This window comes from Lepidochelys kempii, chromosome 4, assembly GCF_965140285.1.
Source record: "Lepidochelys kempii isolate rLepKem1 chromosome 4, rLepKem1.hap1, whole genome shotgun sequence".
Classification (NCBI taxonomy): domain Eukaryota; kingdom Metazoa; phylum Chordata; order Testudines; family Cheloniidae; genus Lepidochelys; species Lepidochelys kempii.
The window spans coordinates 65258607-65283110 of NC_136383.1; the positions used below are offsets into that span (position 1 = coordinate 65258607).

Here is a 24504-nt window from a genome sequence, read left to right on the forward strand (position 1 = left end):
TTTGATGTCTTTTCTGCGGCCTACGTCAAATGACTTGGTGATCTCAGTCAGTTCTTAGTAAACATCTGTCCACATTAAAAACCGAACCAAAAACCACAATAATCAGAACTGGTACTTACTGACACCTTTGTTGACAGTGTCCCTAGAAAGGCTAAGAATTGTTCTGCAGGTGAACAGAGGACTTTGCTGTAGGGCTGTTCATTAAAAAGAAGTTTAATTTCAACAAACACTCACAAAAACTAAATGGATGTCCTAAATGGCAAACTGAAAAAAATAAGAAGCCACAAGCAATGCATCAAAACCCAAACCACATCAACCTCAAAATAGAGAAGTGGTAACCACGCACTTAGTCCTTCAGAGACATGTGAAGCTTGCAACAGGCAATTAAAATGTAGAAAAGGAACACTTTGTAACTCTTCTGCAAATTCTGTCGCTTGTATGAAAAAACCTAAAGAAAAACTCTTGCCGCAATATACAGACAACTGTGTCCGGTCTGTTCCCTATGAGGGCTATCATGCTGTATATGTTTTATACTGGGGAAGCTGGGAAGGAGCATCATATCCATCAGGATACATGAGCACCTGACATGAATTGTGAGAAGGGCTAGCAAAGTCTTGCAAATATGTTGATATAACTATTGACTACAACAGTAGCAAATACGCTACCTAGTCTATTGGCAGAAGAAAGAGGAAATTTGAAAGACAAGTAAGAGTTGATTTATGCCAGAAGTGCCATTGAAAAAACTCAACTCCCTTCCGTATCTTTCAACGGCCTGGCCCACAGCCATGAGAAAATTAGTCTACAAAATGAAAAAGCAGAACAGAGTGAGTCTTCCAGATGTACAGCCAGAAATGAAAACGCAACTTAAAAAGAAAACAGTACATGAAATTGAGAGCTGTCTCCACAGTTGGTTCAGTCAGTGATCTGATAATACTGCCAATGCACTACTCAAAGATACAAATCTTCACTCATGCACACCACTTAGGTTTTTGTACATGTTCAGGCAAGTTCACATTCTACAAAAAAAAAAAAAAAAAAAAAAAAATCCATCCGTGTTCTAACCTGTGCTAGCCCGGCCAAACTTGACAAATTGAAGCCTCAGCTATTATGCGTCCTCACTGTACACTGACTTTTTACTCAAACCCTCCTGTAAGTAGGATTAATTTTTTTAAATGAATAAACAGCTATTTTGATACAGCACACACATTCCCAAGAGTTGATTAAAGTTTTGTGAATGCAGTTATGATCTTACCTCTTTGCTAATGATAATTTGTAAGTCTTACTCTTTGCCAGTTTAGATAAAAGTTTTCTCCTTCTAAAATGTTACATAAAAAAGCAACATCACTTTCTTTTTAAATTAAAACCATTTCCCAAAGGGAAAATACAAGGCTTTGCTCATTTTAATTCCAGTTACATATAATTTATTTTAAAGCATTTAAGCCATCTAGAAATTAGACAACTAAATTGGGTACCCAAGAGTCGTTTTCAACCATTGTTGAAATCGTTTTACATTATTATAAAAGCTAAAATATAAAGCTAAAATTCCATTGGGATCCGCAAATAAAATGACAGTACTACTTTGAAAGGAACAAAACTATTCTTCAGTAGAAACACTTAATACAAAACACTATCTGAAATATAAATTAAAAACATACAATGAGAAAACAAACATTCTAGCAATAGAAATGATGACTCTAGAAACAATTTTCACTATATTAAATGCTCTTCTCTTCTGTATATTTTTGTTCTGTTTGTAATTTATTGACCCATAAAAGATTGGCTTGGAATGAAGCACAGCATGTCTTGCCTAAAGACAGAGTAAGTAAGTGTGAATGTTTGGCTTAGGAGGATTTGAACCAGCACAGCAATTGACCAGGCCTACCACTGCCCACCTACCCTGGTCATAAATTTCACCTCATGAAAGATTTTCTTCAAGGATGTTGAAAAAAATATTGCATAAAATAATTATAGCTGGAGGGCTCGCAATAGCTATATTTAAAGCTGCCAAAGTTTTTCCATTGTAGCCCCCCATTTTCTGATGCTCATAACTTGCTGAAATATCAGGCTGGCATTTTGCAGGCCTGGTCTCTGCCTGAGGGTTTTATTTTTCTTCTATATATCCTTTTTTTAAATACAGCTGTAGCTAGCTCTTCAGCTATAATTCAAATTTTACATATATGTTATACACACAATTATATAATTTTATATATAAATATATCATTTGATTCTATAAATATAAATACCCCATTGCCACCCTTGAAAAATTGGAATACAAATTGTTTGGGCACTGTTGAGATGAATTAAATGGGGAAAAAATACTCCCCCCTTCCCCCTCCCCCCCAAAAAAAGTTTTGCTAATTTTTGAATCGTCCTGATACTGAATTGACTGTGCCAAAAAAAGCAGGCTGAGCTCTTGGAAGGGTCCTAAAGGGGCAGTCCCAGTTCCCACTGACTTCCCAAGCTTTAAATTTGGCAGACAGTCTTCACTTTGGAGAAATTATTTTGACTATACTGGGGAAGATTAGTTACTTGGCTGTGTTAGAGTCCATTTAAAAATCACAATTTGAAAGTGCAAAGAATTTTTTTAAACAATGACAGTTCAATGTTTTAAAAATACATGGACAGAGAACTAAGTTGGCTACAGTGTAAAAAATATACACAGTGATCGAGGCAGGGCTCCTCAGGAGATATGCCTCAATGATTCAATTGCACTCTGATAGCAAGTGGTTTTATAAATATCTTGTAAGATCCACAGGACAGCAACTTTTAATTATGTATTTACAATTATTTCCAAACTATAGAATTTATCCTTTTTCTTAGAAAAACAAAATTAGAAAATACACACACACACACACACACACACACACACACACACACAGAGGAAATTCCATATAAAATACTATATTAAGAGTATTTACAGTTGCATAGTTGACATTACTCCTTGTGCCGGTGCGTTATATGAGTCACATATTCATAAATTCATAGATTTTAAGACCAGAAGGGTCCATTGATAGTCTGGTATGGCCTTATGCACAACACAGACCATATGACTTCCTCGAAGTAATTACGGCTTCGAGCCCAATAGCTGTGGTTGAACTAGACCATATTTTTTAGAAAAACATCCAATCTTGACTTAATTTCAGTGACAGAGAACCCACCACAACCTTAGTAAGTTGTTCCACTAGTTAAATACCCTTACTTTTAATATGTTATCCTTTATTTCTAATCTGAATTGTTCATCTTCAACTTCCAGCCATTGGATCTTGTTATAACTGTCTGCTAGACTGAAGAGCCCATTATCAAATATTTGTTCCCCATGTAAGTACTTATAGACTGTATTCATGTCACCCATTAACCTTTCCTTTGTTAAATTGAGCTCTTTAAGTGTATAAGGCATGTTTTCTAGTCCTTTAATCAGTACTGTAGCTCTTTGAATCCTCTCCAATTTATCAATATCCTTCTTGAATTGTGGGCACCAGAACTGGTCACACTAGTGCCAAATATAGGGGTAACATAACTTTCCTACTCCTACTCGATATTCTCCAGTTTATACATCCAAAGATGGCATTAATCCTTTGGTCACAGCACCACATTGTGAGCTTAGGTTCAGCTGATTATCTGCTATGACTACCCCCTGCTTCCGAGCTTTTTCAGAATCACTGGTTAGAGCCCCTGTGATTGTGTAGTCTTCAGAATCCATGACAAATGACAGGGCAGATTTGACTAGAATGCAGAAATCTAGTCCCCTCTTCCCCCCAGGGATTTCTTGCAACAGTCTTGTTAAGCCCATGGGCCAGCACAGACAGCCCAACAGTCTTTATGTGGCAAAGCAAAGAAATAGTCCCAAAACCAAACTCAATAGTCCTGTGTTGGCCTGCTTGCCCCCCTCACTCCCTCTGGAAGGCTCCTGCAGTCTCTGCAGTGGTTCTGGGCTGGCCCTTTCCTCAGGGAGCAAAGGGTAGGAGGTCTGTTCTTCTCCCTCATCAGCTCATTACTGAGCTCTCCTCTTCCTTTTTTACCTGCCCCTTCATTATCTGACAGCGAGTGCACATGTGGCTGAGTGGGTCCACAGCAGCTCGTTAACCTTTGATGGCTCACTGTGGGGTTGGTACCCCACCACAATCCCCCATCCCGTAAGTATGGCCTATATTCTTTGTTCCTAGTTATCTGACCTTACATTTGGCTTTACTGAAATGCACACTGTTTGCTTTCACCCAACTTATCAAAAGAACCAGATTGCTCTGTACCAGTGGCCTGTCGTATTCATTACGTACCACTCCATCAATCTTTGTCTCATCTGCAAACTTCACCAATGATTATCTCATGTTTTCCTCCAGATCATTGATAAAAATGCTCAATAGAATAGGGCCAAGAACTGATCCCGGTAAGACCTCACCAGGAAACACACCCACTCAAATTGGATTCCCATTTACAATTACATTTTGAGTCCTATGAGGCACTTTTTAGTCCATTTAACATGTGCAGTGTTGATTTTGCATTGTTCTAGTTTCTTATTCAAAATGCTATGCAGAACCAAATCAAATGCTGTACATATGTTTAAGTACATTACATCAAATTACTGCCTGATAATTACATAATCATAAAATATTTCACAAGCATAGAATTGTTTCTACCTTTAGACACACACACACACACAGCATCTGGTGGAATGATATGCTACTCTGTGTGTATGCAAGACAGAATCCATGAAAATTATTTATTTACAAAATGTGCTCCTGCAGAGCCCAGATTTATTTGTTATGCACCAGGAAAACAATAATGAACAATTTCAGTATTGTTTCCATTTCTTATTTTCCATATTTTGTGAAATTTTCTGCAATATTTTATACAAAGCTTTTTGCAAAAACAGTTTTCAAAGCTTTTCATTTACTGAAAACTAGGTTTTAAGTAAGAAAACATCTTTCAGTAAACAAAATAAAAAAGAAAATTTTGAAAATAATTTAAATACAAATTTAGAGAAGAATTGAAAGTTTCAGTAATATTGACAATTTTTCATGGTTTCATATTTTTTTAAAAAGCTATCTTTGACAACTTTTTTGTGTGAAAAATTTTGACCAGCTCTAAAATGTACATGGAAAGATTGCACAAAAACGGAATGTTAACATATTGCATTATGTGACAAATTGAGTGCATCATGTAATTAAATGAATACACAGAAGAGGACACAGATAAAGTTGTACCTGCAACCTTAACTGTATCATCTTCTGACTTTTGAGGACATAACGTGCTACTTTAGTTTTATCCTATATATATTACATCCAAAATTATTGTTAAAAGAATATTACTGTCACACGGTCAAGCACTCAAAAATTAGGACACGCCCAAATTAAAATTTCCCATGCAATCTTAATTCATCCCCCTTGTGCTAAGGCATTAAGATAAAATCTCCAATTACTTTCAGAAACAGCTAAACAAAAAAAAAAAATCACCATTGGACAAACAGCTGGCATGGATTTCAGAGTAGCAGCCGTGTTAGTCTGTATCCGCAAAAAGAAAAGGAGTACTGGCATGGAACATTTCAGCCCCTATGGTTAAAATCTGGCAAAATTATTAGCAACTGAAAATAGGATCTTTTAATAGAAACTGTCAGGCAACCTTAATAATAAGTGTCACCACCTTCACTGCCTATAATTTAGAGATATAGATAGGTTGCAATAGGTTTGTATTTTTCCCTTCACGTGCAGGGTAATAATTTTACCTGCATTAGGAAGAATAGCTGTTAATCTCTGCCCTCATTAGTGAGAACAGTGGTTATCCTAACCTGTCTTTCACTAATTATCTTTACACTTCAGTAGTTAGGAAAATAGGCCAATTTCATTCCTGCTTGTGCAGCAAACAACATATCCTGCATCAGTCTTGCCTGCTTCACCCGAGGGATTGTACTACCTTTGGTGAATAATCCACTCTCATCAGCTGATTTGTGCAAAGTATTCTGAAGGAGCTTTCTCATCTGAGCCAGACTAGGATTATGACTGAATCAGTACATCTCTACCTACATTATCTTCAACGCAGCATTTGCAGGGTAGCGTTGGCCACATGAACGACCCCCACAACGGAGACTGCAAGCACTTTGCGTCACCAGAACCCCTGAATGGACTTTACATCACAAAAGATTCTGGATACATTTGGTACATTTATGTATAAAGCTATATCCACATGCATAATTTTCTCATCAGGGATTTCTGGAGACAATGTAAACTCTAACGTTGGTGACACCAGAATCCAAAGATAATATAGATTTAAAATAGGTTTGTCTTAAAAGAATCCCTTATCCACAAGATATCCACACTCAAAATATCCTATAAATTGCATTACTCATGGCTACGTTTTTTAAAAGTTGCAGTTAAGGTCTGCACATGAAATATCTAACTGTGGATGCGTTTGTAAAAGAAACAAGCAAAATGCCATGCAGTAATCCATTTTCTGCACTCATGTGAGAGTGTGGATACACCAATTAAATGCATCTTTGCAAGAATGTGGCCCTTACATTTGTATTTATTTGATCTTTCACACATTCATTCCTATACCTCAGTCTGGGAAATAATAAATCAAGGTATTTCAGAGGATATTTTGCTTCACTGTATTTCATTCAACTACATAGGGCCAAATTCTTCCCTCATTTACATCTCTGCAAGCCCAAGGGACATTAACAAAGCCTTTCTGAAGTTCTCAGGGTATATCTCACCACAGCCAGGGATGTGAATTGCAGCTCGTGTAGATGTACCTTCCTAGCTTTAATCTAGCCAGCTTGCTAAAAACAGAAGTGAGGACATAGCAAGTGTGGGCTTCAGCATGGACTGCACAAGCCTGCCGGACCCTGGTGGGTACACAACTTACATCTGTAGCCCATGCTGAAGCACATGCCAGTGTGTCCTCACTTCAATTTTAGTGAACTACCTAGGTTAAAACTAGCATGGGTATAGGGTGACCAAAGCAAATATGAAAAATCAGATGGGGGTGGGGGATAATAGCCATTTATATAAGAAAAAGCCCCAAAAATTGGGACTATCCCTATAAAATCGGGATATCTGGTCACCCTACATGGGTATGTCTATACGAGCTGCAAATCACACCTCTGGCTGCAGTGTAGATGTACCTTCAAAGACAGAAGAGAGGGCAGATACATTCTGTGACAGCATGGTACATAAACCAGCCATCCTGCCAACTATATGGAGCAGCTGAAGAGGTATATGGAGCTGACTTCATGGGGCTGGATGGCTGTAAATGAGGCTAAATATGGGCAGTATGTTTTCATTTGAAATCCCTGTTATTTCTTAGATATGTAAGGAATTCACTGAATACATTAGGACCCGTTACCTTGTCAGCATGCCACAGAAAGCAGCTCCTTGCACACTCTTTTTCTCTACCTTGCTGGCCACCCCGACTAGTTGCATCAGGCTGTACTTGCCTTTGTTCTGAAACAGGCACAAAGGCATCCGATGGAAGGATGCTTCTGCCCTTGGGGACTCACAACAGAGTCCTGAAGGGGGATACACACTATCCAAACTTTCAGGTACTTCCTCTAGAACAGGGGTGGGCAAACTTATTGGCCCTTGGGCCACATCTGGGTATGGAAATTGTATGGCGAACCATGAATGCTCACGAAATTAGGGGTTGGGGTATAGGAAGGGGTGAGGGCTCCAGCTGGGGGTGCTCTGGGGTGGGGTTGGGGATAAGAGGTTGGGGTGCAAGAGGGTGCTCCGGGCTGGGACTGATGGGTTTGGAGGGCGGGAGGGGGATCAGGGCTGGGGCATGGGGTTGGGACATGGGAAAGGTGTAGGCTCCAGGCAGCGCTTACCTCAAGCAGCTCCCAGAAGCAGCAGCATGTCCCCCCTCTGGCTCCTACATGGAGGCGCGACCAGGCAGCTCTGCGCGCTGCCCTGTCCGCAGGCGCTGCCCCACAGCTCACATTGGCCACAGTTACTGGCCAATGGGAGCTGCAGAGGCAGCACTTGGGGCAGGGGCAGTGTGCAGAGCCCCCTAGCTGCCCCTACACATAGGAGCCAGAGGGGGGACATACTGCTGCTTCCAGGAGCAGCTCAGAGTGGGGCAAGCCCCTGACCCTGCTCCCTGGCTGGAGCACCAGAACGGGGCAAGCCCCGGATGCTGCTACCCAGCGGAAGCTTGGGGGACAGATAAAAACATCTGGAGGGCCAGATGCGGCCCCTGGGCCATTGTTTGCCCACCCCGCTCTAGAAGTAACCCAAGAGAATTGTGCCCTAAATTCCTTTTCCAAATTTTTCACAGACTACAAGAAAAAAACCTATCCATGTTCCCATGCTTAGTGGACGTAAAGCCACGCACCTACTGAGAAGAAGATTACATTTGTCCCATATTTCTTTTTTTTGTGAGGAGAGACTTAAATAGGCAGGCACAATCTGTCCTAAAGTGCAAGGTGTATACCACCTCAGCAGGGATTAACCCAGTGCGAGGATGAACCTCCAGTGGAACATACTCCTGTGCCATCCCTTCTGCTGCTGGAAGAGTGCATGATCAGAGGAAAGACACTGTTCCACACTAATCCATGGCTGTGGTTTGGGACTCCTGGAGCCATTAGCATCCAGCATAATTTACTGAGCAACACTCAGTAACTGGGCAGAGAGGGACCAGCTCCATTCACAGCTGTAACAGGATCCACGCATTGCTCTATGTACAGTTTGGCAGTCTTGAAAAATCCATTATAAAAATTTCAGTCATCCAGTTGGATGTGTCAATACCATGCATCTTAGGTAACCAATTACACACCACAAATAGCAAATGTCTGAAAATTTAGTCTGTGAACAACCCATGGCAAATAATTAACACATTTGTAAGAATCAAACCCAGCTCAGATAATTTGTCAACAGGAAAAAGAGTTAAATTTGCTCAATAAATTATGCTCTCTGGATAGTTCATCCAGCAGTAGATAACAGCATGTTGAGTTTCTCTCTCCTTCATTTGGCAGACTTGCCTTCTGATCACGCACGCTCTTTTTCTTTCTATTCCAGTTTTTCAGTATAAAATAATCTAAATGACAAATTGGTCTTCCTCTCCCTCTAAACCTTGTCTGAATGAAGCACATTAATTCTGCATACTGAATGTAATCAATTTGTATACCTCTCCTCTGTCATTCCTGCCCTTCCATTATGCTATATAGTCAGCTGTCTCTATCTGAATACAGAAAAACACCTTTTGAAAATGTTGTACCACACTAACATAATTTCATAATGGTTCTGGTAAGGTGCTCTCTTGATTTCTCAAAACGTGATCAGAATAAAGAAGAGAGTCAAGAGCAAAATGTACTACGGAATGCAGGCTATGAACGATTTATTTTGTTTACAATACTTGTATTAATCTTCTTTCATTATAACTGATGAACAGGCAGTTTAATCATGTAAATAGTTACAACTCATTCCTACCCCAATGCTCTACCAGTGCCACTCAAAATTGGTGCAAAACAAGACCTCATAACACAGCAAAATTTAGGATTAAGGAATCAAGCCCACAACTTTAATAATATAGATTGCAATATACACATCAGCCAATAGCCTCTATGTCTCTGTTAATCAGAGATAAATGCTGAAAGCAACAACTTGATGACCTATTCAAGAGATGCAACCCTTGATTCCTCAATTATAGTTTTATATCAGGTCACTGGTGGAATTCCCCATACCAGTGCATAATAAGGCTTTTCCTACTATATTCTCACATTGTTCATGCCCCTGGCAAAACCTGTGCCAGAATTTTGGGAAAGGAGGCTCAGAGCTTGTCTACACTTAAAATGTTACAGCGGCGCAGCTGTACCGCTGCAACTGTAGTGTTGTAGTGTAGACACTACCTACACAGATGGCTTCTCCCATCAGTGTAGGTAATCCACCTCCCTGAGACGCGGTAGCTAGGTTGACAGAAGAATTCTTCCGTCAGCCTAAAGCTGTCTACACTGGGGTTAGGTTGCGGATTTTCATATCTACACCTATGTAAATTCCTAGAGTAGACCAGGCCTCCAACAACCATAATTCCAACATGTAGGACATTTATCTAACAAGCTGCAACGTACCCAGCAGCATCTACATGTCTTATAAAAAACACTGCTTCTTCATTGCACCACACTTTTGCTACTCTAGGTACTAGCCTGAGCTGTGATCACTCTTCCAGTAAAGACCATAATTTTTTTAGAGAGCTGTTACAAACAGGTGAGCCCTCAAGAAGCTCTAAATGAAAGAAAAAAAACACGGAGCAACAGAAGTCTATTCACAGTTAAGATTGTGACCAAGTTTCCATTTTAAGCCTGATGTTGCCCCCTGCTGCCATAAAATCCATCCAAAGAAGTGCTATCAACCTCAAGTTTGGGTAGCTTTCTTTCTAGAAAATTCGAAGTAATTTGGTTAAGCAATTAATTGATTATAAGCACCACCTCCCCCAAAAAACTCTGTTAAACATAGTTCTAACAGCCTTCTAACTTTTTGCTATTTCCCAGTAAAATTGGAAAGAAAAAGAGGACTACCTAGTTTACTGGAATCTCCTAGCTGAGATTTGTGCCCACTGCTAAAACTTAGTTGCTTAAAGTCTAATTTTAGAAGTTATTAACTTTTTTTTACTTTGGAATGTTGCTATGGATGCTCGCTTCAGTGAACTTAGTATAGTGTGTCAAAGGATTGCTGACCCAAGCTTTTATTATAAAGGAAGTAAGGGCTTTCTTTTTCATAGTGATTCTTTGTTACGGTAAAGACCCATTATACTGATCAGGCAGCATATAGCGGTCTTAATGTGGGTGGAAACAGCCCTTAGATTCTGCCTCCTTTATACTGGGATCATCATTTTGTTATCAGCTGACAAACTTGCAAGGTTTGCCAGCAGACTTGACAAAATACACTTCGATATCTGTATCTTGAATACTCCTGAGATCGAAGGAAACTATATTTTCTTACCCAATGCAGGTACATCACTGATGTTAAAGTTTCAGAAGTTAGGGCCAAAATCTCAGATAGTGTAAATTAGCCTAGCTCCATTGAAATAAAGGGCTCTGCGTTGATTTACACTAAGCGTCTAGGTTTTAATGTTAATATCCTCATGTGATAGTTAACAGCTGCAGAAATAAATATATCTCTAGTTCTACAGTTCGTCTCAAGACTAATCTTAGAAGGACTGTTTCTTCCCAAGCTTCTTCTCAACTTTTAGACTGTTTTCCCTTTAGATCCCAACCTGATGTGTATTAAGTGATTAAAGTTCAGAACCAATAAGACATATGTTAATTTTATACATAACTGGTACATGATTATAACACTTGATTTCACGTAATGAAATCAGGATTCAGAAATTTTATGATTTCAGTTTTATTATTTCATAATTACATTTTCATGTACCCTATGTAATATAATTTACATGATGTTTAAATTACTTATGTCTGCGGTTGATTACAATGCTTCATCTCACTTCTTTTGAAGTGTTTATAATATAGTCCAGAAAGAGTGATTCAAAAAAAAAAAGAAAGAAAAAGAAATCAAATCTACTTAATACATTCACCAAAACTTTTTCTACTAAAAAGATGATTGTATTAAAGTGATGTTTGAAGTGGATTATGCAGATTTCATTACCAATCCCCCCCATCTAATGATCGCTAAGTATCTCTCTCTGTTCCATCCGCTCCCTGACTATTAACTCTCAATTATCTGAACATATTTGTTTCCATTCAAGAAGTTCAGAAAAGTCAGGATTCTTCTGTGCATGTAATTAATTTTTGTTATGGTGATGCATCCTGTCTTATTTAAATGTGTTTTTAAAAGAAATGCATATTTTCAACCAATTACAGTTTAGTATTATAGAAACTGTAAAATTGACCCAGTCCTTTCAACTGCAAAAACCTTTGGGATAACAATTAGAACCACAGTGTAAATCAAAAATCCCTCAGTGCTCCTTTCATCAGTAATATCACAACTAACAATCTTCCAGGAGTGTCTCATCTATTGATTCTGAATTAATACCATTTCTAACTAGCACTTCTTCATAATTCCAGTGTTGAAATTCCAGGGATGAGATATTCACCCTGGTCCCAGCTCCTTTACACCAGGCACAAGGGCTGGTAGTGATGTAAAGGAGCCCTAATAGCCCCATTTCTGCCAGGGGGCGGAGTCCCTTGGCACAGGCACTGAGCTGCAGGGCTGCCCTCCAATGGTCTTGCAAAGGGCAAGCCCTAGTATAAGGGTGTGTTGGGGGGAGATTCCAGATTGCTGTGGCCCATAAGGCAGCCCAGGGAGGGCTTGCCCCAGGGTTGTTTGAGTAACACTAGGGACTTATCCAGCCCATGGAGCTACCCTCGACAGTGGCTTAAACCGAGTTTTAAACTATCCCGCCCATGATTTCATCCTCTCCCCTTTAGGAATAATATAGAAGCCAAGACAAAGCCCACTGAAGTCACTGAGAATTCTAAGGCTTGGAATTTTACAGTACTTGCTCAGTTAGCCAACACATCACAGGTAGATCAAACACTCCCACAGCCACTTCATATACTGCAAAGGGATGACACTTCTTGTATCCCCACCTATTCTGCTAGGAGCACATGGGAAACAAAACTTGTAGACCTAATACCATACATACATACATCCTGCCACCAGCAGCTCCAATACTGCATGAGGAAGAGAGGTAAGCGGCTGCAATGAGCAAGTCCTGCATCCTGCATTTCTCCTTGCCACTACCTGCCTGCCCAGCCATCTTGGAATTTGAATAAGGAGGGAACCCACCTGTGATGCTGTATGATTTAAACATGAGTATTTATCTCATTAATATTGTCTCTCTTGGACAATTGCAACACATCTTGTACAAAGTATATCGTGTAAAGTGTCAATGGAAAAGTTAGGATTTGCTGAGTACGATTATCTTGTTTATAGCATGTATCATTTTTGTATCTGAAGTTGTGAATATTGACTACATAACTGTATTTCAAATACATTTGCCCCTCAGGTAACAGCCACTAGGTAGTTTACATCCAGTCCAGCCAGCACATTGTGAATGGACCATTCAACTTGATGTTCCATTAAAGGACACTTAGCTCTCACAATGGATATAGAAGAAGCTTGTCTCCACCCCATTAGCCAGAATATGAGTAATGGCTATTCCTATGAGTCATCAAAGCATGCAAGGGCATGTGACTTTTTCATGTGACCCTGGACTTCATCTTGTGCCTGTAATTTTCCACAGACTAAGAATAAGAGCATCCTCCCCACATGGATGATGGTATAAAAGACCCTGGAAGCATCTCCATTTTGCCTCTTTCCTGCTCTTCTCTCTGGACTATGGACTTGCACTAAAAGGAGCATTCCAACCAATGGACTGAGGACCTTCCAATCTCTTGGAAGTTGAGACTTTACAAGCCAGTAGTTTATTCCAGCATTGCTATAAACCTGATCCAAGATCTTTGCAATGAGTGTATGTATATGATTTCTTTGATCAATTTTAATTCTCTCCTCCTTCTTTTCTCTTATAAATAAACTTTTAGATATTAGATAATAAAGGATTGGCAACAGCGTGATTATTGGGTAAGATCTGAGTTATATATTGACTTGGCTATGTGGCTGATCTTTTGAGATTAGAAGGACCCTTTGTTTAATATGTTGGTTTTAAATAACCACACATTATAAAGTCTAGTATCTGGGTGATGAAACAAGGGCTGGTATGCCTAAGGAGACTGCAGTTTGGACTTCTTGTTTACCAGCGTGGTGAGACAGATGTTTGCTTTTGTTTCTGGCTCGGTGTATCTAAAAGTAGAATAACCACCAGTTTGGGGTGAGCCTCAGCAGTTTGTCCTTAATTTGGTGTCCTCAGCTGTGACCCACTAAGGCATAGTGACACCCCCATACAATGCAGACATCCACTTCCCTGACCTAACTCCTTGCCCCAGCTAAAGGAGACCACCTCTCATGAGGGGAAGCCTGTTTGACCTCAAGATGCTAAGGTGTCCATTCCCCATCCAGTCTTACACTGTAGCAAACATGCATCACTGACTTATGTGGAAAATTTGGAGGGAGCTCCTTATTAATATGTTGGCAGCACTTTACTCACTCTGAATACACTCTGCTTACGTATGTGTGGTATGCCCTACATGCCAGGATATGCAGTGCAGAAGAGGTGTGACTTCCTGCCCCAAAGTGAATATTTAATTCCTTTTTTTATTCCTGAAAGATACATTTGAATCTACGGAAAGAAACTACAAATCAGCTCTTGACTAAATAGCTAAGTAGTTTGTGCCACAGTAATTAGTAAGATTCTTTCAGCTGAAGCAGTATTATCGCATAATAAATCTTCTCCCTTCTGTGTAGCTGTATGCAAATTTAACAAGTAAAATAACTTAGTAGCCATGAAAAATTAGCATGCTTTTCATTTTGTAGCATCCTTCCTAGATGTGCAGTCTTCTAGAGCTGATACATCTAGAATGACTGCAAGAAATACAGCACTTCCCCGAGAGTGAGGAAAGGGTGGCCTTATGGTTCTGTTAACATGGCAGCATTTTAAAAGAAGAGGACAGATTCTCAACTGTGCCAAGTTTACACTCCATAAAGCTGAGCAGAGTGGCAGGGAAAGGCGGCTCCTCTGATCCTTTAAATTATGCTGGCTGTAGCAGTCACACACACACACTGCAGAGCTGCCCAGGCCTCAGGTTGAATGCTGTGTATTCTGCCCCACCCCTTCCTTGTTCCTCCTGATGTCATGGGAATCTTCGGCTACTCCTTTAGGGTTGCTTTCCACCTGCATTTGTGTGCTCCCTCAACAATTCCAACCTGGCAAAGTCAGGGCTGAGACTCTGTTCAAGCAATTATCTAATTTTAAGCATGCCTGTGATGCTTTCTTTTGTGATTTTAATCACTCTTTGAGTCTTATTTTGGGCTGCATGTGTCTGTGTGTATTTTCAAGGTGAATACTGAATATAGGTACGTGGGTCAGGCAGGTATTAGATGTTGCTGAATATTAACAGGGAGTTTTTTAATAAACGAGAAAGGAATTGTGTATGCAGCAAAATTACAATAGTGGAGACTTCTTACTAATTTGTTGTACGAGAAGAAAACGTGCTTCCCTTATTTTTATAATCAAACCAGGACAAAACACTTGGATTCAACTCAGGCAGTTACGCATTCCGAGCTTGGACATATCTAACAGAATCAGGATGGAGTGGAAACACAGGAATCTACCAGTTTCTACCCCATCCATATCTAATACCAGCACAGCTACAGTGCAATGAAGAGTCAACAAAATGGGGCAAAGAGCCAGGTAGACAGATTTGCCAACTTCTCATAAGGGTTCCTGATTCTTTCCTATACCTCCTCAGTGTTAATGTTTACCATGGGATCAAATAGGGCACACCCCTCTCTAAGCTGGGCCGTTCTTTTGTACTACACTTGAGCCTGGGCCAGAGTTTTATGTGAACCTTCAAAAGTTTCATTTCCAGCCTTAAGCCAGGCAAATTTTACACCGCTGTAAAAGCAACTACGATGGTGGAACCTTAAAAGGTCCTCCTGTAATCTCCTCCTATAACCTCCTGTAACTTTCCTCTCTGTAATCTCCTCCTATTTCCTAGTTTCTGACCCCACCTAATGTACCACACATTTATTTTGGTGCACAAACACTGTAGTGAAAGTACACTTAAGAAACACATAGTATGATAAACGAAATTTAATCTAACAGTTCTTAGGCATCCTTCTCCCCCTACATGACCTTCTTTCTCTTCCTTTCCTGTGTGCCCCAGGGTGAGCAAAATGTGGACAGTCATAGTAAAGCTGGATGGGTGGCCAAAAAGAATCATAGAATATAAGGGTTGGAAGGGATCTCAGGAGGTCATCTAGTCCAACCCCCTGCTCAAAGCAGGATCAATCCCCAACTAAATCATCCCAGCCAGGGCTTTGTCAAGCCTGACCTTAAGAACCTCTAAGGAAGGAAATTCCACCACCTCCCTAGGTAACTCATTCCAGTGCTTCACCACCCTCCTAGTGAAATAGTTTTTCCTAATATCCAACCTAAACCTCCCCCACTGCAACTTGAGACCATTACTCCTTGTTCTGTCAATAAAGAGAAAAATAGAGTCCATGCTTGCATCTGAAAACACAGTTTGAGTTTATGTCGGGGCAGCAACTTGGCCTGGTCTACCTGAAAAAGTTACACTTGTTTAATTTAAATAATTTTTTAAAATAATTTTTCACTTATATTCAGTTCATAACTGAATTTTCTTACTATATATGTGTACAGCACCTAGCACACGGAGTCTCAATATATGTTCGGGTCTCAAAGTGCTACTGTAATATAAATAATAATAATTATTATTTATTGCAATAGTAGGCAAGGCCCCAAGTATGGATCGAGGCCCAAACACAAAACAAAATGATGGGCCCTCTTCTCAAGCTCTCACAATGTAAGTACAGGATAAGACACAACAGGCGGATACAACAAACGAATAATGTAAAGGGAACTATGTTGTGGCTTGCCTAACATATTGAAGGGTGTATAGCACATGATCAACTCATAATTATATCTTACATACAGTAATCTGAAGGAACACACTGTCTATACTTCTACTGACAATTTTCTTAACCAGGACCATTGGAGCTTACTGCCAGACACAAAGTACACTGTATCACGCCACGTAGTTTCACAGCACATATTCATTTCCTCATTCCACTTCTGTTTATATTTTAATACCAATTCTTCCCAGAAAAGAAAGAAGATTGCAAGGTTTTCAGTTACTGTACCAATATATTAGGTCTGATTCTCATTTACAGTAAGGCCCACTGCCAGGGGATGCACTGTAAATGAGAAACAGGTCCAGCATATTTTTTTAAAAGAAATATTAACTTTAATGCCTGATTGTCCCCTATAACTTCCTTTTCAATTTACTGATGAATTGATTTACTCAAGTTCACTAAGTTTTCTACCCCAAACTCATATACTGGGTTTAAAGGTGTCAGTAAGCTGAAGAGTGTTTTTACTCAGAACACAATCCTGTCAGCTTTCAGATCCACTGACACGCTGCCATGTACTGATTTAATGTTGTGATGTTGGTCTGAAATCCTTCCCTTTGATAGTTCCCTCAGGTGAACGTCTCTGCTTACCTGGACCTCTTCTTGATGTTACTTTATCCTAATTCTAATCCTTTTAATATATTTTTCCTTCAAATATTGAATTTATTATTATTCCATGCACTTCCCAGGGTCTGTCACTGTGAATGGTGCCAGACTGACAGCCTTGGAAACCAAAGACCTCTATTCATTCACATAACACATCATGGATAGCAGCAGCACAAACTCCCACACACTACCTGTCAGCATACCTCTGTTCTAAACTGGAAGGTAGTTCAGTATTCGTGCTGTTACAGTTCTTAACATATGTGCCAAGACAGCCAAAGTAACGCCAGCTATAAGGCTGTCATGTGTAATATGCACTGACTTGAGACCAACAACTCACTTCATGCAGGTCAATGAACAGTCCCAGAGAGTAACACATTTCAATCACTTCAGACCAGAGCTGGATTTGAACTGGTCATCTAAGAATGAACGCCTCTGTATCCCATTAGTATTGAGCTATCTGATCTTCCCATTCAATCTCTGGTTCTCGTGCCAGAGTGCACAGTGTCTCAAACTTGGTAGGACAAGTCACCATGCAGGAGGTGGGAATCTAATTCTGTGCTACTAGTGTATTTAAATGAATTAGGTGTCATATCTTTCTTTAGAAATCTTCCTTTATCAACTATTTTGTGCTATGTATCGCTGCCCCTAACAGATAGCTACTGAGCAGTAGTTATAAAAAAAATATCCAAATGACAGCAAGAATCAGGTAAAAGGCACACGTATAATTCACGGCAATAACCAACCAATTCCTTTTGGTAATATCCAATCTTTCTTATTAGAGACTAACCTGCATACTTCTAAATCATCAGACCAGTCATCATATAAAACAGGAATTTTCTGAACTGCATCTGTCACATTGGGCCCTGCCCCAACAGGTTCTCCATTTTCTGGAACTGTCAGAGTATCACTGCCAGAGCCTCTCTCTGTAAAGCCTTCCTCGACCACTTTATTTTGTCTAAGGTGAGATGAAGACTGCAGCCCTTGGGGGTAGCTTCTGCCCCTGTTTTTTCCACATTTTCTTGAGAAACTCCTCGCCTCTGGAGAGGACACTGAAGACAGCGAAAGGCAAGATTCTTTACATCTTGAAACCCTTCTCCTCCTGTGATTTAAAGTGTGATTATCAGAATCAGACACCTCTTGTTTCTTTTCCCCCGTTGTCCCCAGGGTGACAAGTTCAATGGCATTGTTATTTGGAGATCCATCTGGGTTACTGCAAGATCTATTGCTCCTTCTCCCTCTCCTGGGCACTTTGACCTTTTCTCTGGCTCTCCTTCTAGCTTGAGCCCACTGATTCTCATCTGAGGATGATGAATCATACGTTTCCTTGTGCAATGCATTGCATCTGGAGCTTGCAACCATCGGGTACAATTTGCAGTCCTTCCCTTTTCTTTGCTTTTCTGTATGCTCAACATTGTCCCCAATCGCTTTTCTCCGCCTAAACCTTCGTTTCACTTGTTTCTTACCAGACTCCCTACTAGCAGGGGTAAGCACCATGACAGGTGTTGCATGTTCAGACTCATCTTCTGACACATCATGCAAGGTGGTAGATCTAAACAAAGCAGCAGCAAAGGAGAGAGATGGAAAATGGTAAAGAGAAAACAAAAAAAGAGAGAGATGAAAATAGAAACGAGTTGATTTAATAGAAAATATGAGATTGAAAAGGAAACATGACAAAAACAAGAGCTCAAAAGAAAACCCAGATATATGGAATTCATGAATAATGCTAGGCAGAAGCAATAGCTTATGTTCAGCTTACTAGACAAAGAAAAAAACTAATGTTTGACAGACAGATTAAAATGACTGATTAAGCACCTACCTACAGATGTCCTGAGTGGAAGGACATACAGACAACCGTGACTGACTCCTAGGAGCTGTTCCTGTTGTAGGACTGCTTGCCTGTTGAAAAAAGTTAGACAATTTGGAATCTTTGCTCATAAAATACATTGCAGATATTTTACTGCTTTGCCACATGATTAAAAAGTTTAAACAACTGTTGCAGTTGTGCATGGTCTTCTGTTGCAAGCATACAAGTTCGCAAAATACAGGAAGAGTGAACGGAAGTAAAACCTTTTTGAGGAACTAAATATGACTGAAGGGCCGCAGCTCTCATTTGCCCTTGGGTATTTTTTTGTTTCAGGAAGAGGCTTTCATCAGCTGAGATTTCATTTTAGTTCTGATCTACTGTAAGTGTTTGATGGAAAAGAAGGTTGGTTTCTATTTGAAGCAGGCAAATAAGTATGACGATCCTTGTCAGAATGAAATAAGACACATTGACATTATTGTGAATCAGGATGAGCGCAGAGGCTCAGCTTGCAAACCTGCATGGCATGAAGTGACCAAGCATCATGAATATTAAAACATTTTTTAAAAAGGTTTCCAAGGCAATCAAATCATCTACCGGAGTTGAATGAATGTGAAATTGATGAGCCTGAGAAAGTCCAAAGTTCAGGCTGCAACTCTACAGAGCCTATCACATTCTCCAAACAGCAGGAGAGAGAAATTCAATACACATACAAATCTACTGTACATTCCCTTCCTAAGGTTGTCACTGCAATTTGCAAAGCGCATCCAGTAAGAAACATGTTTTGATGGTGCTGAGAAGAAACAATTTTGGTCTGCCTGATAGTTTATTGGTAGGGTGGCTATGGGGGATCCAAATTTAGGTCCTGAGAGATTCCTGGTTTACCAGGGACTAGATCAGGGGTAGGCAACCTATGGCACGCATGCCAAAGGAGGCATGCGAGCTAATTTTCAGTGGCACTCACACTGCCTGGGTGCTGGCCACTGGTCCGGGGTGGGAGGGGGGGCTCTGCATTTTCATTTAATTTTAAATGAAGCTTCTTAAACATTTTAAGAACCTTATTTACTTTACATACAACAATAGTTCAGTTATATATTATAGACTTATAGAAAGAGACCTTCTAAAAACGTTAAAATATATTACTGGCACGCAAAACCTTAAATTAGAGTGAATAAATGAAGACTCGGCACACCACTTCTGACAGGCTGCCGACCCCTGGACTAGATTGTGGAGCCAGCACACTTGCTTCTATAGGGAGAGGGAGCAACAAAGTAGCTGAAGTATCTGAACCCTCCCCCTGGCTGATATGGAGCACTATGATATGGGATGCAATCCTGTGAGGTGCTGAGAACCTTTAATACAGTGGGAGACAGAGGGTATGTCTACACTACAGAATAAGGTCGAATTTATAGAAGTCGTTTTTTTAGAAATCGGTTTTATATATTCAAGTGTGTGTGTCCCCACAGAAAATGCTCTAAGTGCATTAAGTGCATTAACTCGGCGGAGTGCTTCCACAGTACCGAGGCTAGAGTCGACTTCCGGAGCGTTGCACTGTGGGTAGCTATCCCACAGTTCCCGCAGTCTCCACTGCCCTTTGGAATTCTGGGTTGAGATCCCAATGCCTGATGGGGCTAAAACATTGTCGTGGGTGGTTCTGGGTACATATCATCAGGCCTCCCTTCCCTCCCTCCCTCCGTGAAAGCAAGGGCAGACAATCATTTCGCGCCTTTTTTCCTGAGTTACCTGTGCAGACGCCATACCACTGCAAGCATGGAGTCCGCTCAGGTAACCGTCACCCTATGTCTCTTGGGTGCTGGCAGACGCGGTACAGCTTTGCTACACAGTAGCAGCAATCCATTGCCTTCTGGCAGCAGACGGTGCAGTATGACTGGTAGTCGTCCTCGTCATGTCCGAGGTGCTCCTGGCCACGTCGGCTGGGAGTGCCTGGGCAGACATGGGCGCAGGGACTAAATTTGGAGTGACTTGAGCAGGTCATTCTCTTTAGTCCTGCAGTCAGTCCTATTGAACCGTCTTATGTGAGCAGGCAGGCGATACGGACTGCTAGCAGTCGTACTGTACCATCTTCTGCCAGGCAGGCAAGAGATGAGGATTGCTAGCAGTCGTATTGTACCATCTTCTGCCAGGCAGGCAAGAGATGAGGATGGCTAGCAGTCGTACTGTACCATCTTCTGCCGAGCAGCCATGAGATGTGGGTGGCATGCAGTCCTTCTGACCGTCTGCTGCCAGCCAAAAATGTAAAAGATAGATGGAGTGGATCAAAACAAGAAATAGACCAGATTTGTTTTGTTCTCATCTGCTTCCCCCCCTCCCCTGTCTAGGGGACTCATTCCTCTAGGTCACAGTGCAGTCACTCACAAAGAAGGTGCAGCGAGGTAAATCTAGCCATGTATCAATCAGAGGCCAGGCTAACCTCCTTGTTCCAATAAGAACAATAACTTAGGTGCACCATTTCTTATTGGAACCCTCCGTGAAGTCCTGCCTGAAATACTCCTTGATGTAAAGACACCCTCTTTGTTGATTTTAGCTCCCTGAAGCCAACCCTGTAAGCCGTGTCGTCAGTCGCCCCTCCCTCCGTCAGAGCAACGGTAGACAATCGTTCCGCGCCTTTTTTCTGTGCGGACGCCATACCAAGGCAAGCATGGAGGCCGCTCAGCTCACTTTGGCAATTAGGAGCACATTAAACACCACACGCATTATCCAGCAGTATATGCAGCACCAGAACCTGGCAAAGCGATACCGGGCGAGGAGGCGACGTCAGCGCGGTCACGTGAGTGATCAGGACATGGACACAGATTTCTCTGAAAGCATGGGCCCTGCCAATGCATGCATCATGGTGCTAATGGGGCAGGTTCATGCTGTGGAACGCCGATTCTGGGCTCGGGAAACAAGCACAGACTGGTGGGACCGCATAGTGTTGCAGGTCTGGGACGATTCCCAGTGGCTGCGAAACTTTCGCATGAGTAAGGGCACTTTCATGGAACTTTGTGACTTGCTTGCCCCTGCCCTGAGGCGCATGAATACCAAGATGAGAGCAGCCCTCACAGTTGAGAAGCGAGTGGCGATAGCCCTGTGGAAGCTTGTAACGCCAGACAGTTACCAGTCAGTTGGGAATCAATTTCGAGTGGGCAAATCTACTGTTGGGGCTGCTGTGATGCAAGTAACCCACGCAATCAAAGATCTGCTGATATCAAGGGTAGTGACCCTGGGAAATGTGCAGATCATAGTGGATGGCTTTGCTGCAATGGGATTCCCTAACTGTGGTGGGGCTATAGACGGAACCCATACCCAAAAGGGGTACTTTTCGATAGTGCTGCAAGCTCTGGTGGATCACAAGGGACGTTTCACCAACATCAACGTGGGATGGCCGGGAAAGGTGCATGACGCTCGCATCTTCAGGAACTCTGGTCTGTTTCAAAAGCTGCAGGAAGGGACTTTATTCCCAGACCAGAAAATAACTGTTGGGGATGTTGAAATGCCTATATGTATCCTTGGGGACCCAGCCTACCCCTTAATGCCATGGCTCATGAAGCCGTACACAGGCAGCCTGGACAGTAGTCAGAAGCTGTTCAACTACAGGCTGAGCAAGTGCAGAAGGGTGGTAGAATGTGCATTTGGATGTTTAAAGGCGCGCTGGCGCAGTTTACTGACTCGCTTAGACCTCATCAAAACCAATATTCCCACTGTTATTACTGCTTGCTGTGTGCTCCACAATATCTGTGAGAGTAAGGGGGAAACGTTTATGGCGGGGTGGGAGGTTGAGGCAAATCGCCTGGCTGCTGGTTACGCGCAGCCAGACACCAGGGCGGTTAGAAGAGCACAGGAGGGCGCGGTACGCATCAGAGAAGCTTTGAAAACCAGTTTCATGACTGGCCAGGCTACGGTGTGAAAGTTCTCTTTGTTTCTCCTTGATGAAACCCCCCGCCCCTTGGTTCACTCTACTTCCCTGTAAGCTAACCACCCGCCCCTCCTCCCTTCAATCACCGCTTGCAGAGGCAATAAAGTCATTGTTGCTTCACATTCATGCATTCTTTATTCATTCATCACACAAATAGGGGGATGACTACCAAGGTGGCCCAGGAGGGGTGGTGGAGGAGGGAAGGAAAATGCCATACAGCACTTTAAAAGTTTACAACTTTAAAATTTATTGAATGACAGCCTTCTTTTTTTTGGGCAATTCTCTGTGGTGGAGTGGCTGGTTGGCCTGAGGCCCCCCCACTCCGTTCTTGGGTGTCTGGGTGTGGAGGCTATGGAACTTGGGGAGGAGGGCGGTTGGTTACAGAGGGGCTGCAGTGGCAGTCTGTGCTCCAGCTGCCTTTGCTGCAGCTCAACCATACACTGGAGCATACTGGTTTGGTCCTCCAGCAGCCTCAGCATTGAATCCTGCCTCCTCTCATCACGCTGCTGCCACATTTGAGCTTCAGCCCTCTCTTCAGCCCGCCACTTACTCTCTTCAGCCCGCCACCTCTCCTCCCAGTCATTTTGTGCTTTCCTGCACTCTGACATTATTTGCCTCCACGCATTCGTCTGTGCTCTGTCAGTGTGGGAGGACAGCATGAGCTTGGAGAACATTTCATCGCGAGTGCGTTTTTTTTTCTTTCTAAGCTTCACGAGCCTCTGGGAAGGAGAAGATCCTGTGATCATTGAAACACATGCAGCTGGTGGAGAAAAAAAAAGGGACAGCGGTATTTAAAAAGACACATTTTATAAAACAGTGGCTACACTCTTTCAGGGTAATCCTTGCTGTTAACATTACATACATAGCATATGTGCTTTCGTTACAAGGTCGCATTTTGCCTCCCCCCACCTCGTGGCTACTCCCTCAACCTTCCCCCCTCCCTGTGGCTACCAGCGGGGAACATTTCTGTTTAGCGACAGGCAAACAGCCCAGCAGGAATGGGCTCCTCTGAGTGTCCCCTGAAGAAAAGCACTCTATTTCAAGCAGGTGACCATGAATTATATCTCACTCTCCTGAGGATAACACAGAGAGATAAAGAACGGATGTTGTTTGAATGCCAGCAAACATACACTGCAATGCTTTGTTCTACAATGATTCCCGAGTACGTGTTACTGGCCTGGAGTGGTAAAGTGTCCTACCATGAAGGACACAATAAGGCTGCCCTCCCCAGAAACCTTTTGCAAAGGCTTTAGCAGTACATCTAGGAGAACTGCGAATGCCAGGGCAAAATAATCCTTTCACATGCTTGCTTTTAAACCATGTATAGTATTTTAAAAGGTACACTCACCGGAGGTCCCTTCTCCGCCTGCTGGGTCCAGTAGGCAGCCTTGGGTGGGTTCGGGGGGTACTGGCTCCAGGTCCAGGGTGAGAAACAGTTCCTGGCTGTCGGGAAAACCGGTTTCTCCGCTTGCTTGCTGTGAGCTATCTACAACCTCATCATCATCATCATCATCTTCGTCCCCAAAACCTGCTTCCGTATTGCCTCCATCTGGTGGCTGAACCCCATAAAATGGCATGCAGCTCATCATAGAAGCGGCATGTTTGGGGCTCTGACCCGGAGCGGCCGTTCGCCTCTCTGGTTTTCTGATAGGCTTGCCTCAGCTCCTTCAGTTTCACGCGGC

The 24504-nt window shown here is 41.9% G+C and overlaps 1 protein-coding gene across 2 annotated transcripts in view; it reads right to left on the reverse strand.

The window, feature by feature from the left end:
- The window catches only part of MARCHF1 (membrane associated ring-CH-type finger 1), a 270963-nt gene that overhangs the window by 38921 nt on the left and 207538 nt on the right, over positions 1 to 24504 (reverse strand). Inside the window, exons 4-5 of one of the 2 annotated variants that reach the window (XM_078852497.1) lie at positions 18922 to 19001; positions 17893 to 18654 (exon numbers count right to left, since the gene is read on the reverse strand). In XM_078852497.1, the coding sequence (XP_078708623.1) occupies positions 17893 to 18654; positions 18922 to 19001 (842 nt within the window). The remainder of the gene's footprint in view (positions 1 to 17892; positions 18655 to 18921; positions 19002 to 24504) is intronic. The other variant, XM_073341532.2, reaches the window with a different exon arrangement.